The sequence below is a fragment of the Neolamprologus brichardi genome, chromosome 23 (genome assembly GCF_056152115.1).
Source record: "Neolamprologus brichardi isolate AB-2024 chromosome 23, ASM5615211v1, whole genome shotgun sequence".
Classification (NCBI taxonomy): domain Eukaryota; kingdom Metazoa; phylum Chordata; class Actinopteri; order Cichliformes; family Cichlidae; genus Neolamprologus; species Neolamprologus brichardi.
The window spans coordinates 38081332-38096640 of record NC_142125.1 but is presented as its reverse complement, the minus strand read 5'-3'; the positions used below and the strand labels follow the sequence as shown (position 1 = coordinate 38096640).

Here is a 15309-nt window from a genome sequence, read left to right as displayed (position 1 = left end):
GGCGGTGAGGTGTGCACCGGCGCCCTCTTGCGGTGAACGTGTATTATTAGCAAGTCCTATTTTCCTCCCTTCAAACATTAATGTGCGTTTAAAATCTGCTTGATAACATGAACTTAGACTTTTTTTTTTAATTCTGCGAAGTGCAAAATGCAGCGTTTTAAGTAGACAATAATAAGGTGCAAGTACTATAGTAAAGTACTCGAGTAAATCTGGAACCCCAGTTCCAAAAAGCTATCAGGCTGTGTGAAATGTGGATAAAAAGAAAATGCACCCATTTGGAAACCCCACGAGTCTGTATTTTATTCACAATGGAACATAGAAAACATAAAATGTTTGAAATGAGAAATATTTTGCATTTGGTGTCAGCACAACATCTGTAAAAAGTTGGAATGAGGCAACAAAAAGCTGGAATAGTAAGTGGTACTGAAGAGAAGCAACAGGAGGTGTAAAAAGAGCTTCTTAGAGAGGCAGTTGCTCACAAGTAAAATCGGCCGATGTTCATTATACAAAACATTTTTCCAATTCTGAAACTGTTTCAGAATGATGTTTGTCAATGTAAAATTGTAATGATTTTGAATATCTCACTGTCCGCAATACATATCATCAGATGATTCACAGAAGCTGAAGAAACCTCTGTGTAAGGAAAAAGCTGGAAATCAACTTTAGGATAATTTGTTTTAGTTTATATTTGCTTGACTGTTCGAAGCATACATCATAAAATTTTTTTTTTTTTTTTTTTTTTTTTTAAAGGGTTTTGGAAGGGTTGTGAGGAGAAAGCACTGGAAATATGAGACCAAAGTGGAGATATTTGGCTATTAAAACAAAACAAACCAAACCAGCATAAATTCCTCAGGCACGGTGGTGGAGGGGTGATCATTTGGGCTTGTTTTACAGCCGCACGACCTGGGCACCTTGCAGTCACTGAGTTGACTATGAACTTCTCTGTGTACCAAAATGTGGGCATTTATCTGACTGCTAAGAGCATGTCCAAAATGTAGCCATGCAACAGGACAATGATCCCCAATCACAGCAGTAATGCTACAACAGAGCGGCAGAAAAACAAGAGAATCAAGCTATTGCAGTGGTCCAAAGTCCAGACCTCAGCCTGACTGAAAAGCTGTAGCAGGACCTTAAAACCTCAGAGGCCGTCAAAATTCATCCACAACAACATGAGAGTCTGATGACGTCCCACAAAAAAGTTATTGCATATGAAGCTTCATATATTATTCAGTTATGTGGCTTCTGACAGTCACACGTGCACCACTTTAAAAATCAACTGATGCAGATAAGCCAGGCAAGCCTCCTCTGTAGCTTGAAATGTAGAGTGTCATTTCTAATTCCCGCCCATTTAGTCCCACCTTAAACAAGCGCAGGCCCAGAAAGAGCAGCAGCATTTCTTAAACCTCCGTCTCCTTTTTTTATTTTCAATTTGTTGATGCAGCAGTAAATAATATTTACAGATTATGTTACAAAGAACGACGCAGCACTGTAAATTCCTTTTGATTTTATTCAATGAAAGAAAAAAAAAAAACCTTCAAGAAAATACAGTAATTCCCATAGTACACACAGAGAGGACATAAATTAGAGGCATGGTAGAGAGACATCCGGGGGGGGACGTGTCACCTGGCAGGTAGAAAACATTAGATCCGTGCTGCCACACAGCCAGGAGCGCACACACTCACGCACACAGTGCACTAAGGAGGATGTAAAGGAAATCAGTGAAATTGACACTCTGGGCTTGGGTTATTCATAAAGTGAGCAAAAGTTGATTAATCCTGTACACAAACATCTAAATGAAAGTACAAAAAAAAAGGGATAATACAAAATACAAAAGAGGAGCAGTGGAGCGGGAGAAACCATAAATATTCATGTCGATGCACGTCGGTTTAACAAAACAACTGCTTCTGTAAACATTTTGAACATAAAGGTGTGCATTTAAAATAAAACCACTGCAGTCGCATATTTATCTGAAGGGTTACACATGATTGGAAACAACACTAATAAAAACTAAGCCAGAGTTTAAAAACACAAAAGTATGCCACATGGTTTTGGCTGTCTGGAGCGGTTTTCCACACTATCAGAACATGTGATTCATTCATTTATGTTTTTGCCTTCTTTCTTTCTACACAAACGACAAGACTGAAAGAGACTTCTGCACCTCACAGCGGGTCTCCCCCTAAAGACAGCGAAGGCACCGCCCTTTAAAGAGTCCTATTATGAAGCTCTGTCATTCACACAGAAGCACAGCTGAAGGATGAGACTGTCTCATGTGAAGTGACAAACGCTTCTCGCCTTGTCGTTCGGGTTTCCGACGATGAGATGGGAAGAAAGAGCACGAAATAAAAATGATTTTATGGGAGCTCGGTTAAAGGAGCGCGTCTCTTTAATCCAGATTGGATGTGGCATGTCTGAAGGCGTCAAGAAAAAACAGAAGGAACATAAAAATTAATGAGGTCCAACATTGAGTCACACGGCTGCTTCAGACTAAAGTGTTCCTACCCTAAAATCTAAATGTCTTCACTTTTGAAGTAGTGGATTTTAGTTTTTTTTTTAGTTTTTTTTTGTTTAAATTGCTGGAAACTCCTCTAAGGCAACATTAAGTTGAAGTCTCCTTCAGAACGCAGATGATTGTAGATGTGAAAATGTCACAACAGTGCAGGTGGAGGACAATCAGCTGACCCTCCTTCCTTTCCTCTAAGTGAGATCTATACATGCTGCCCTCATTCTGCCCACTGGCCTCCATGCTACCTTAATGGCAACCTGCTAATTCACAGTTTATGCTAGCCCTACTTACAACTGATCTTAAAGGAAAAATCCACCTTAAAAAACAAACAAAACAACTATTTGTATTGAAACCTCACATTTCTGGGTCTATTTTGTTGGTGTGTGTTTGTATATTTCCAGTAGAACGACAGGTTCCGCAAAGGAGACAGATTAAAAGGAAAAGCCAGGATTTCATTACAAAATAAAAGCCCCTGAAGAAAAAAACAAAAACAAAAAAAAGGTCAGGCTCTTGATGATAAATAGTGGATTCTTCCTTTAAAACTCATTTGTGTGTATTTCTGCATTCCTTATTTATGCGCAGCAAGTCACATATAAAATATACAGTGTGTTTAAAAAACAAAAACTGGGACTACCTTAGTTAATAACACCAAAGCAACATGCCGTCATAAAAAGGGCTACTTTTGTCCAACATGAGCTACAGCACAAGAGGCGGCGTGATAAAGCTGTTCTTGAAAAACCTGCGCGAGTCCGACGTTAGTATGCACAAACTCCAACATATCCAGTACCCTGTATTTAATGGATGCGTCGAGGAGGTCCCTTAAAAAAAATCTTCACTTTCAGGAGGTTAAGGAAGAGAAAAAAAGTGAAGACGAAGAAGATTTACATGTCAAGCACCGTTCAATCTGTGGAACTAAGTGTAGTCGTAGTGTTGTAGTCACACACCTGACAGGACCGGGATTAAACACAGCTACACCTTCAAGCTGTGGCAACACACACACACAAACACACAGTCTTCTCTGATACGGTGACGGCTGTGTTTAGCGTTCTGCCCCCTCCCCCTGGACAAACACATTTTGTCATACACTTACAAGATGCAAAGTTTTACTATGACATAAAGATATACCGTCAACAGGCAACAGATCCCGCGTCCCTCAGAGGGAGAGGAGGAGAATGGGGATCGGCTCGAAGGTCAGGCAACAAGGCCGGGGTTGGCGGGGGGAAGAAAAACCTGCAGGCGCCTCTAAATACATATCCACCCCTAGCTTCTGTTCATGATTACAGTCTAATCCGTTGTTTGGCTGCCCGAGGACATGAGAAATGGAAGCCGCCTCCTCAGAAAATGCTTCTCCAGCTTGGGCTTTAAAACGTCTTCGTCGGTCGTAGTCGCAATAGTCATCTGTTGGTCGCTGCTTAGGTAATGGTTGTCATATCGGCTGACGGCGCGGCACGTCTCTACCAGCTCATGAGGGATGTGCGTCCCAGGGTCATGAAATATACTTGGCTGGCACCTCCGGGACGCACAGAGGCAAAGAAGACCTGAAATTGAAAGAATACACTGAGTGAAAAGGTGTTTGGTGGTCGTGCCAGGCTACCAACAGTAGATTAGTAATAGTAGAGTAGATGTTAAAATGAAATGTTAAAGAAATCTATGAGGTGACCTGAAGAGGGCGATGAACAAGATATTCCCTCACCGTTTCCCTCCCCTCATCTCCACTGGTCATGGCAGATGGCCCTGTCGCTACCCGATCTGTACCAGAAACCCGATCGGTACCCCGCATGCGCAAATCTTACGTCACTTCCTCTCTTTGCCAACATTGCGACATTCAATATATTTGAATGATACGGTTAGCGCCCAGTTAGCTCCTAGCATTTCTCAACAGCTCTGCCTCCTTTTCGACTACAGGGACATTTAAACTATGGATAATCCGTATACAAACAAATTTATGCTTTTCTCCTCAACAGAGAGCGTCCCCCGATTGAACAACAGCGCCGTAAAATAAGAAGAATGGCGCCTAAATACAGAATTAATAATACAGAGTTTGTAATATGTCACGTGATGATTCAGCAGCCAGATGAAGTGTTTACTGGCAACTGACAGTGATAGCGGACATCATCATCACTATTCCAACAATCCTCTCCACATAGACAAGCATAAACACACTCGACTATCACTAAATCAAATTTAACACACGTTTGTAATGACGCTAATTCAGTTTACAATAGGGTTCATTCGCTCAGTCAGCAGGTGGCAGTATCCTCGAACACTGGGGTGTAAACGGCCATTAAACGAACAGAAGAAGAAGAAAACCCCTGCACATGCGCAGTACGGATCGTGTAGACCCGAATTGTACGGTCCGACTTTGCACATGCTCAGTAAGGATCGGGGAGCCCTGATTCGTCACTCTTTATTTTTTTGTCTACATTAAATTAAATGTTTCATTATCGGAAACATTTTAAGAGATACTTATTATTCTTAACATCTTAACAGATACTCTGACCCGTAAATATCGTAAAATGCTTCGACCGGAAGTAGACACATTTCGCGCATGCGGGGTACCGATCGGGTTTCCGGTACGGATCGGGTAGTGACAGGCCCCCCTCCCTGAGACTGGAACCGTTAAGAGTGTTTTTCCCTCCCACTGTCACCAAGTGTTTGCTCATAGGAGATCACCTGATTGTTGGGGTTTCTGTATTATTGCAGGGCTATTACCTCACAATATTAAGCGCCTTGAGTGTTGAGCACTTTTGCATGGGAGAGAGGGCAAATATTACCAAGTTAAGACTGAATGCTGTGATTAAAGGATGTGCACTTATGTAACCAGTTTAATTTTACAGGTTATTGGTGACATTAAAGGTGGAAAAGTTTTGAAATGAAAACACAATACTGCAATAAATCAACAACAAAAACCTGACATATTATTAGGGGTGTGTTCACATTTATCTCTACTGTATAGAGAGAAACAGGAGGGATGAAGAAAGGAAGGATGTTTTCACCTTGTCATTCCTCTCACAAAGGAACTTGAGTCTCTGGGCTCTCTTGTGCATGAAGACTCCGTCAAGGTGGCCCGTCTCCACTGAGCGGATCTCTATAGCCTTCTCACCCCAGCCCATGATCTGGTTTGACCTAATGTAGGCTGCACAAGCACAGAAAGGGGAAAAGGAGGGTAAGTAGCTGTTAAAAAAAAAAAAAAAAAAGCTGTAAAAATTCAAACAACGTGTCATTTTACTTGTGAATACTTCTAATGATAAATGTAATACTTTTACATATTGATAAAAAAAAAAAAAAAAAGCTATTAAACAAAAGTGTCTAAAATAAAGTGAAACCTCGACTGCTGTTGGCGTGTAATCGAATGCATCAAGTGAAGCTGCTGCTGGGCTTTTCACATCTGATCGTTTTATTCTGAAGGTTGAACCTTCACTCTGCTGCACACTGAAGTTGCCAGCATCATTTGCACCATTGCTTTTAGAGTTGGGAGATCACTTCTCCCAGTAAAATAACCAGAAGTCTCTGAACACAGGACTTTTTGGTGCTGCAGACCCTCTTCACTCAGAGCGTTTTCACACCTACAGATTTTTTTTACTCTGGTCCAAATCAGCTGACAAGTTTGTAAACTTGTAGCTTTTCCCTGTGGTTTGGTTTGTTTTCACACAGAAAAATCCAAGCAAACCAAAATGTTTCACTGCAAGCCACATGAGAATGTTCTGTCCGCTCACTGGCCAGACGTATCTGGGGTGGGAGCAAGAAAAGTAAATACAGGAAGAAGGTGCTGTGTGAGAAAACAGAGTTTACAATCATTTCTTGGCTAGTTGCTAGCCCGTATAAGCCTTTGCACATCTATAGTAGCTACCTGCACTGAGAATACAAAGCATAAGTTGCTATGAGATATTTTTTAGCCCTTGTAACATGTTCTGAGTGGGCTCGTATCACGTTCACATCGTAAATACAGTTTGTTTGGAACCACACTGAGACCCCCTCCTGCAAAGGGTCTTGGTGCAGTTGTTTTTGTGCAAACCACAGTGCGATTCAGATTTTTCTGACCTCTGGCATCATGATGAGAAATATCTGCTTTTCACTTACCCACTGAAGTTGGCATTTCTCCCCACTGCAGCACCACATCCTTGGTGATGCGTCCGTAGGTGTTGACGTAGACGCCCTCGTCCTCGTAACACACCAGCAGCTCAATCCCATCAGTGTTGGGCAAGATGATGATGGCGTGGCACTGAATATTGGTTTGGATCTGAGGAGGAAATGGAGGAAAAAGGTAAGAGATTTTAAAAAGTCCCGTCACCGCCAGTCGCAGCAGATAGCCGCCCCTCACTGAGCCTGGCTCTGCTGGAGTTTGTCCTTTGCACTGTCACTAAGGGCTTGCTCATAGGGGGTAGTTTAATTGTGGAGTTCTCTCTCCATTATTGTCGGTCTTTACCTTATAATATAAAGTTGAGGCGACTGCTATGATTTGGCATTGTAGAAATAAAACTGAATTCAAATTTAGAAAATGCAAAACACAAGACGTAATCAGTCTGCATCAGTTCGCACATACATGTGTGGGCAGGTAGATGTCGTAGACGGCACCAGAGTCAACATCCACAGCGTGGAAGCCTGAACAGGAACCGTAGATGACCTTTAACCTCTGACCTTCCTCCACCGTCAAGTCAACCAGCAGAGGTTTGTGCACCAGGTCACCAAAAGACTAAAGAAAAAAGTCAGAAGAAAGTCAGCCTGAAAGCAGTCAGCCACCTGCGGGTAGAATGACACCTGTTAGAGAACATGCTTACCTTAAAGGCCATGAACTTGTGATAAGGTTTGGGCGCCCATGCGTAGACCTCCACAGAGTTCTTCAAAGCCAGCACCAAGAATTTAATTCTCTCGTACTTCACTGGAATAACAAGTAGGTGGCGAGTTAATCATGGGTGATGGCTCCTGTGGTGATCCATGTGGATATTTTTTTAATTCTTGGACTCTGCTAGAGCAGCTTTGCATGATTCAAAATTCAAAATAAGCCTTATTTATCTTATACTGGGCCTTAGAGCAACCTCTGAGCTCTAAGCTGTTCAGCTTTAAGCCCTTTTATGCCCCCTCTCCCTTCAAGGCACCATTTCCTTTTTCCTGTACAGCTTTAGGAAACGTACCAACTTTGTAGTGGACACAGCCCTCCAGGTCGCCCACATTGACCCACCCCTGCTTCTTCTCCACCTCAGGGTCATTGTGCAAAATCTTGTTTCGAAGCCATGACAGGTAATACACTCGCAGCTTGTTCTTTTTGCCTGCAGGAGGATGGAAACAAAAAAAAAAAAAATCCATCTATCCAAAACTTTACTGACTAAAAATGAATCTGAATCGAGACTTTCTGGTTGGCACGTGTGCTCTACCTGATATGGTCACCAGGACGTTGAGTCCCTCTAGGACGTCCATCTGCTGGATGCGTCGACGGTTGATCAGAGGGTAGACCTTACCCTGCCCGCTTCGGTCCAGCAGCATCAGACCGCTCTCTGTTCCCACCAGCAGATTTACTCCTGGAAGAGCAACAGGCACAAACATAAGTCACTGCTGATAGGTTTTCATCCATCTGTGGGGCATCACAGTAACTCCATATTTTTGAAGTTCACTCACCCCAGAGTGCCGCACACAGGATCTCAGAGTTGAACCTCTTCTTGTACTTGCGAATCTCCGGGGTGTCGCTCGGTGGACGAGTGTTGACCGGGTTGACGTTAACCACTGAGCCTTTACGGGATGGGTCGGACCGCAGCTGATCTGACAGGCGCCCGTCTTGCCCAAATCCAGCTGGAAAGGGAAAGCAGAGGCAGCGCACATTAACTTTGCAGATAACAGAGAGGAATTAGTGTTGAAGATGCGTTTTTGCAGTGGGCTGTATATCCAGGGATGATCTGATATCGTCGTATTGGTGTTGTTCGCAGATCATCATAAAAATGTTGTTCCAGGTTCAACATTGCAAGTGACCAATCACATTATTGTGACGTTATTCTTTTGCACACCAACCCATTCCTGCATTTATGAAATTCCAATGTTGCAAGGACAATATCAATTCTGCTTAGCGTTTATTAAAGGGTTTGGGTCAGGGTCCGTTGATCGGCGGACAAAGGCGGTTTCTCGCAGCTTAAGTACAGTTTTTTGTTTTACGCCGTTTTTTCCCGAAGTCGCAAAAGTATGACATCACAACATTCTGACTGGTCACTTGCAATGTTGATCCTGGAACAACCTTTAGTATGATGATCTGGGAACAACACCAACACGAGGATATCAGATCGTGCGTATATCCAGACTTACCCATGTTGTTGAGGGAGCTCCCGCTGGATGGAGATATCTGCAGCAGACGCGGGTCGATGAAGGGCGTGAACGAGGAGGAGGACTTGTGTTTGGACATGGAGTTGCTCTCCGACTGCGACTGGTGGAGATATCGGATATTTAGAAAACCTAGAGCTCAAAACATTCCCAATAAAATAACTTAAAATGCACCGAGCTGAAACATGAATCAAACTTGATTTGTAATTCCTAAGAACGACTGTTTATTTAAACGGCAGCAGAGGCCCCTCAGGTTTGAGCTTATGAGTTATAGCTCTACCTCTGGGGTCTCGTTAAACAACATCCAGCTTAAATGCCTTCAAAACCGCATTTTTACAGCACAACTGGGAACAAAGTCCCCCCACCACCCACCCCGGAAAAAAAAGCAAACGAAAAAGTGCAGTTATGTTAATTGTTTTGATGTTAGTGAAGGCACAAAATATGTCAGAGAGGACAAACAACATGTGCAACAAGAAGAAAAAAATGTGTTGAAGGAAACATTAAGTGATCCAAACACAGGCTGCTGTGAACTGTTAGAGAGGAGAAGAAAACAAGCTGCTCTTAATGAAGCACAGACACACAAGGATACTCCACCACCCAAGACGCATGTTGTTTGCAAGGTAGTGCTGCTCTATAAATGGGACATTTATCTTAGAAATATTCATACAAATCCCAAGAAGCTCGGGCTTTAGTTTCCTGCGTGTTGTGAGCACGTTGTGCCACAAGGAGGCGCCAGTGTTAGCACAGTGTAATGCAGTGAAGTGCGGGAGGGGAAAGGAGGTTGCAGCAGCTCAGAAGATTCAAACCAGCCGAGTGAAGAGTGAGCAGAGAAGCGGAAGTGTGAAGCCAGCAGGACATGGAGGAGGAGAGGATGCAGGGCAGGCAACCCAGGAATGGACAGCTGACGTGTACAGACCGAGATGGAGGTTTGCATTTTATAGCCGTCACAATAAACCTGATACCATTTTTTAAAGCTATACAAAAAGTCTGCACATCCTTTCTACTGCCCACTCCTCAGCTGTTTGCCCTTAGTTGTGTGATGGCGACATACCTCTATGGCAGTGAGCTCGTCCAAAGAGATCTGTGGGGATACTGCAGGACTGGCATGGCTAGATGATGAGGGTAAGGAGGAAGAGGTAGTGGTGGTGGAAGAGGAGGAGGAGGAGGAGAAGGAAGGGATGGTTGTGGAAGAGGAAGTGGAATGATGGCTCTGCTGGATAAGGTCTGGTAGGTGGTGTATGCGGCCCGGAAAGCCGTTTTTCTCTAGCGGGCCGCGACCAGGGGGCTGGGGTTGGCCGTGGCCAGCCGAGGAAGGGGAGGGAGATGAGAGAGTGACCAACCGCTTTATGTCAGCTGTGCTCTGGAAGCAAGAACAGGCACACTTGGGCTCAAGCAAGCAGGTGGGAAAGAAGGTGGAGCTGTGTGTCTGGCTGCTAGCCTGCTGCTTGGTGTAGCAACCTGACATATTAAGATTATTCATCTTCAAATGTGAAGGCCTGAATGAAATGGCATGATCATATGCAGGAACAACGAAGAAATTGTGGAGAATGAGTAGTTAAAACAACACTTACGCTGGACAGAGAAAATTTTAAACTACATTTCTAATCAGCACCACCAATCGGTCAAAATCAGGCACCACCGGCCCGTCCTTCTTACCTGTCTGATGACCAGTGTGCCATCCTTGGAGGGTGTGGTTGCCTGATCGCTTTCCGAGTCTTCGACCAGCATGGTTTTAGCAGACTCCGTCTCGCCGTTACTCACTCTCCTGCGGAAGCCATGGGGATATCTGATGTCCCATAACCAGACCAGAGTTAAATCAGCAGTCATGCAGATAAGCCATGCAGCACTGATTGGTATTTAACTGCAGCTCAACATGTTTGAACATTATCAGACAACAAATATATACATATACATATATCACGCAGTGCTTTATACTTCAACACAAAATACTAAATTAATAACAGAGGCATCAGGTGTATTACCCAGCTTTGGAGTCCTCGGCCCCTGAGGTGGACTCTTCTCCTGCCTCCTGGTCCACCTCTTCCTCGTCCTCCTCATCGGTCGTGCCCGACTCGTCACTGGAGGAGGAGTAGTCTGTGACCTTGTGAGGAGGTCGCACATCGTCGACTGCGCGCAGCTCCTTGGCGAGCGCCGTCAGGTCCTGAAAGCAGCAGCGAAGGTTTTAGACGTGCTGACAGGTCAACCTGCGAGCTCAGGTCCATTTCTCCGCTTTGGTGCAAGTTGCATTCGGCCTGAAGCAACGGCGCTAAGACCACTAAGGCGGTCCCATTTCTGGGTGGCCCTGTTTGGTTCATACTAATGAGTTTTTAGTTGGCTTAGATTTTTCAGCACAAAAAGAAACTGCACCAAAGAGGACAAACACTCCAAGTTTAAAAACTCCCTCCATAACAGAGGTTGCCCAGACAACGCATCAATATGATAGACTGAGCACACAAAGTGGACCTATTGTGCCTTTTGGCTGAATGATGTCATAGGGTGCACAGATACCCTCCCCCCCACCCATTATCTTCATCTAAGGCACACAGAAGCTCCACCCACCTACTGTTCAAACATCCTGCTTAGGGAGGAGCAGCCAATCAGAAGAAAGCTGGCTTTAAAAGGGAGGACAGCTAAAAGTACAAAGCTACACTGGCAGACTTCAAGACTACAAATATTGAGTCTGAAATGAGCAGACTGGGTCCACTTTAAATATAAAGGCACAACAGGATATCGTACTGTAGAAAGTCTGAAATCTGAATCCCTCCTCGGTTCAAGGAACTGTTTATGTTTCTACTTCGTCTCTTTCACTTATGGGTACAAACCTGTACCGTCTTTTTCCATCTTTTAAACAACCTTCATTTAGTCTGACCTCTAGGAAACGGTGAAGTAAGCAGCATGTTGTATCGGGGAATGTCAGATTACTAAGAGCCTCTTTCTGTTGCCTAAATGAGTGTTTCACCTCGTCCTCCTTAACATGCTTGTCCTCTTCATTTCCCCTCGCCCCTTTGTCATAATATAGTCGCATAAGCTTGTAAAAAGAGCAAGAAAAAGAAGGGGGGATACTTCCGTGCTTCCAAGCCACAGTTTATCCACAAACACAAACAGGTGATCGCGAGCCATTCTGAGAAGTACAAGGGAACACAGGAGGGGCGTGTTTGCATTCAAATGTGGTTGCATTCAAATCTAGGAGCAGGAAGCTGCGGCGCAGGGTTAACCCTCCTTTTGTCTTGTGCATTTTTCTTGAGAGCAAGCAAAAAAAAAAAAAGTGGAGGCGTATGGAAAGGTGCCAGGGGACGGTAAAGGCAGAAATAAAATAGTGAGCCAATCTCCACAAAAGGAGCAAATGCCTTTTATCTGAAATCTTTATCGTGTAATGCCATGAGCAATGGTGCAGGCATAGCAGAGGTGAGATTATGTAATCTCAGTTAATAGGCTTACCACATCACCCTAAGCAAGGCACCCCACCCAAACAATCAGGAAGCATTGGATTCACGTAAGGTTCCCACACCAGGTGGTTGGATAATTGGAGCAGTGGAAAATAGAGCAAAGTGGGAAAAACTGTTTTCACCTATTCATTTTCAAGTTTAACCAGCACTCGAGTAACAGTGGACTTACAGCTGGTCGAGTGGGCCTGGCGACGTTCTTTTCATCCTGTTTCTTGGAAACGTTTTCAGGCCGCTGGAGAGGCGATCCTTCAGATTTGGAGGAAGCTTTGTGGAAATGAAAGGAAATGGCGTTAGTGAGGGGAGACCGAAGAGAGCTGGATGTGCAAAGGCGCTTTAATTGGCAAAAAAACAAAACTTATTTGAGCACAAGCTCAGAGGATGGCATTTGAGCCAGATTTGTATAATTATGGTAATAATCCTAATCCGCTAATAAGCAGTCGGTAGGGTTAGTGATATGTAGCCGAGTACAGTACCAGGGGACTCACAGCGTGGCCTGAAACGGTCCCCAGGACTGGCCTGGGAGCTGGAGTTGGAGGAGCCGGACGAGCTGCCGCTGCCTGGCCGTGACTGCAGCTTCTCCACTCGATCCCACAGCGGACGCTGCTCCACGTTACTGTGACGAGGAAGAACAAGCACAGTGGGAACAAACCCAACTCCACTGTCATTTAGTCCCTACCCTCCCTGCGCTTTTCAGGATGCACTACATATATTTTTGTGATTTTGATCGTACTAATTCAAGCCAAACTTGGATTAGTGGGAGTTTACATCACCGCAAAATTAAAGCACAATTTTTTGCATTTTATATGCAAACATAACCAACTTATAAATATTAATCTGCAATATTATAAGCAGTCATAATATTATGTCTTAATAATCTGTCTTTTCTACCATATTTTCTGAAACTCTCTATTCTGAGAGGTACCCCTATGTAGGGGAGGGGTTACTGCTTTGGCTTTTGCAACTTTTAACAGCGTCCATGTGAGCAGCTCTCTTAGACCACATCCACATAATCCTAAAGTGAGACACGCCTGAGGTCTCTTTACCCACCTGCCTGCGTTCCTCTGTCCACCCTGATTGCTGGGCTGTGAAGGCAGAGGGGACTCTCTACGTGACAGCACAGGAGACCTGGATGTTGTCCTCACCGGTACCTGGGAGACAAGTATTTGATGATCATCACAAATCAATATGTTCCTAAAAACAAACCTAATAGGAAAACAGTGTCATCAAACAAGGGAGCTTATCCTCTGGTTCAGGCTCATGCTAATCAGTGAGCATACATTGGGATTTGAAGCTGAAGTGGAAATCATCCAAGAATTTAAAAACTGTCCTAGTTTGACCACTGAAACAGAGAAAATCTTAGGGCGTAGCTGAACACAGCGGAGCAGAGAACAGAGAACACCCCCACAACACACTGAGAGCGATTTAGATTAGAGGAATGTGCGGTTTTATTTCTCATTCATGATTTTGAATATGAGCGATGGGGTAATCTGTCGGCCCAGAAATTCAAAGTTGCTCTGATTCATTTGAATACGCCTTCGAAGCAGTTTTAACAAGTGAGACTAGACGCAGCAAGGCAGACGCACACAGCCAGGAGGAGGCTGAACAGCATGCTACGGAAAAGTGGATGAGAGGAAGTGAGCGATGGAGAGATTTGAAGGCTGGGTGTGGGAGGAGGGGGGGGAAGGCAGCCGTCCCCCGGCACCTTACCTTGGGAGGGACCTCCTCGCTGCTGGCCTGATGTTCAAGCCTAGCCTGAGGGTGGTGGAGGGGAGGTTGGGGTTGGGGATCTGTGCGTGCAGGCGATGGGTGGTGGTGGTGATGGTGGGGGTCCTGGGAGCGCAGGTGGAGTTGTGCAAAGCTAGAGGCCACACCGCCGGACTCGCTGAAGGACTGAGAGCGGGCAACCACGGGCGGAGGAGGAGGAGAGGGGGCAGCGCTGTTGCTGCTCTTTAGAGCAGCCAGGTGAGACCACTGGACCTTTTTGGGAGTCAGGAAGAGGAAGAGCAGGGGGGAGGGGGTGAAACAAGCAGACAACACAGTGAGACATGAGGGAAGATGCGTGTGGCTTTTTACATAATGTACACATGCACACGGCAGACAGCACAACACGAAACAATGACTTTTTCACTCTTCAGTCTGCGTTTGTTTTTTTACAGGAATCAACCCTTTGAAGAAAGAGGAGCCTGTGTCGGTATGATAAATATGAAGCTTCTTTTTCAAAAGTGTCATTCCAAATTACACATTACAATTTCTGAGCTTTAAAAAAGGTTCAAAGGCAGATTATGTTGCAATCAGCCTATCCCAGCTTTTCTGCTGAGTAACATACACAAGTAGTGCATTTTGCAGAAGTCTGCTGCAAGCAGAGCATCTAATTGCTTTTGCAATAAGCCACTGCCATCAGTACTTGTTTTATATTCATGTTGTGAACCCACAATTAGATTTTTATGTGCAAAGACTGCAAAGAGTCTTTACTGAGGAAGAGAAAAATGAAAAAAACAAAACCACTTTTCTTCACAAAAATCCTCAAAGTGAAGAAAAACTTGTTTCAAATTCTCTCAAATGTATTAAAAATAAAAAACCAAATGTAACAGATTTTTACTCCTCAGACACACAAACATGAGTTTAAGCAAAGTTAAGCTGAATTCTGCTTAGCTCATCTTACAAACAAAAAACCCACAAATCTGGTGCCATGTCTCCCCCCCCCCAAAGATTGCAAAGTGCAGCAGATTTACTGAAAAGGTTACGGCTGCTATATGGCTGTTATTCTCCTCTAATTTAGTGTTGATTCGACAGAAATTGAACTGTCAGCGTGTGCTGGAGTTTTTTAAACCCTCACTCTGAAAAGGTGATGAGGCTAAGTGCCTCACTCCCAAGTGTCTTAGCCACAGAGTCCAAGGTTGGTCATGCAGTTTTGCAGCCGTTATGATAAATTGGAGTTCAGTTTTTTCCCCCCCCACTCTTCTCAAGTGGAAATATCAAACAGTTCAGGAGGTTAAGTGGCAAAACTGTCCCATTTCTGGGTTGATCTGTTCTTGAATTGTTCTGTGATTGAGAGCT

General features: G+C 44.3%; 1 protein-coding gene across 11 annotated transcripts in view; it reads right to left on the bottom strand.

The window, feature by feature from the left end:
• Positions 1–1487: 1487 nt before the first annotated feature.
• The window catches only part of LOC102782092 (mitogen-activated protein kinase kinase kinase kinase 4-like), a 38187-nt gene continuing 24365 nt past the window's right edge, over positions 1488–15309 (bottom strand). For 2 of the 11 annotated variants that reach the window (XM_087836905.1, XM_087836897.1), the window contains 16 exons: positions 13960–14229; positions 13300–13400; positions 12726–12865; positions 12422–12516; positions 10789–10967; positions 10463–10571; positions 9858–10166; positions 8792–8909; positions 8117–8287; positions 7876–8019; positions 7636–7770; positions 7282–7382; positions 7047–7196; positions 6584–6743; positions 5500–5639; positions 1488–4041 (listed from right to left, as the gene is read on the bottom strand). In XM_087836905.1, coding sequence (XP_087693031.1) covers positions 3958–4041; positions 5500–5639; positions 6584–6743; positions 7047–7196; positions 7282–7382; positions 7636–7770; positions 7876–8019; positions 8117–8287; positions 8792–8909; positions 9858–10166; positions 10463–10571; positions 10789–10967; positions 12422–12516; positions 12726–12865; positions 13300–13400; positions 13960–14229 — 2406 coding nt within the window. In that variant the 3' untranslated portion in view covers positions 1488–3957. Of the gene's footprint in view, positions 4042–5499; positions 5640–6583; positions 6744–7046; positions 7197–7281; positions 7383–7635; positions 7771–7875; positions 8020–8116; positions 8288–8791; positions 8910–9857; positions 10167–10462; positions 10593–10788; positions 10968–12421; positions 12517–12725; positions 12866–13299; positions 13401–13959; positions 14230–15309 lie in introns of all 11 variants that reach the window. The other 9 variants (XM_087836895.1, XM_087836896.1, XM_087836898.1 and 6 more) reach the window with 9 other exon arrangements.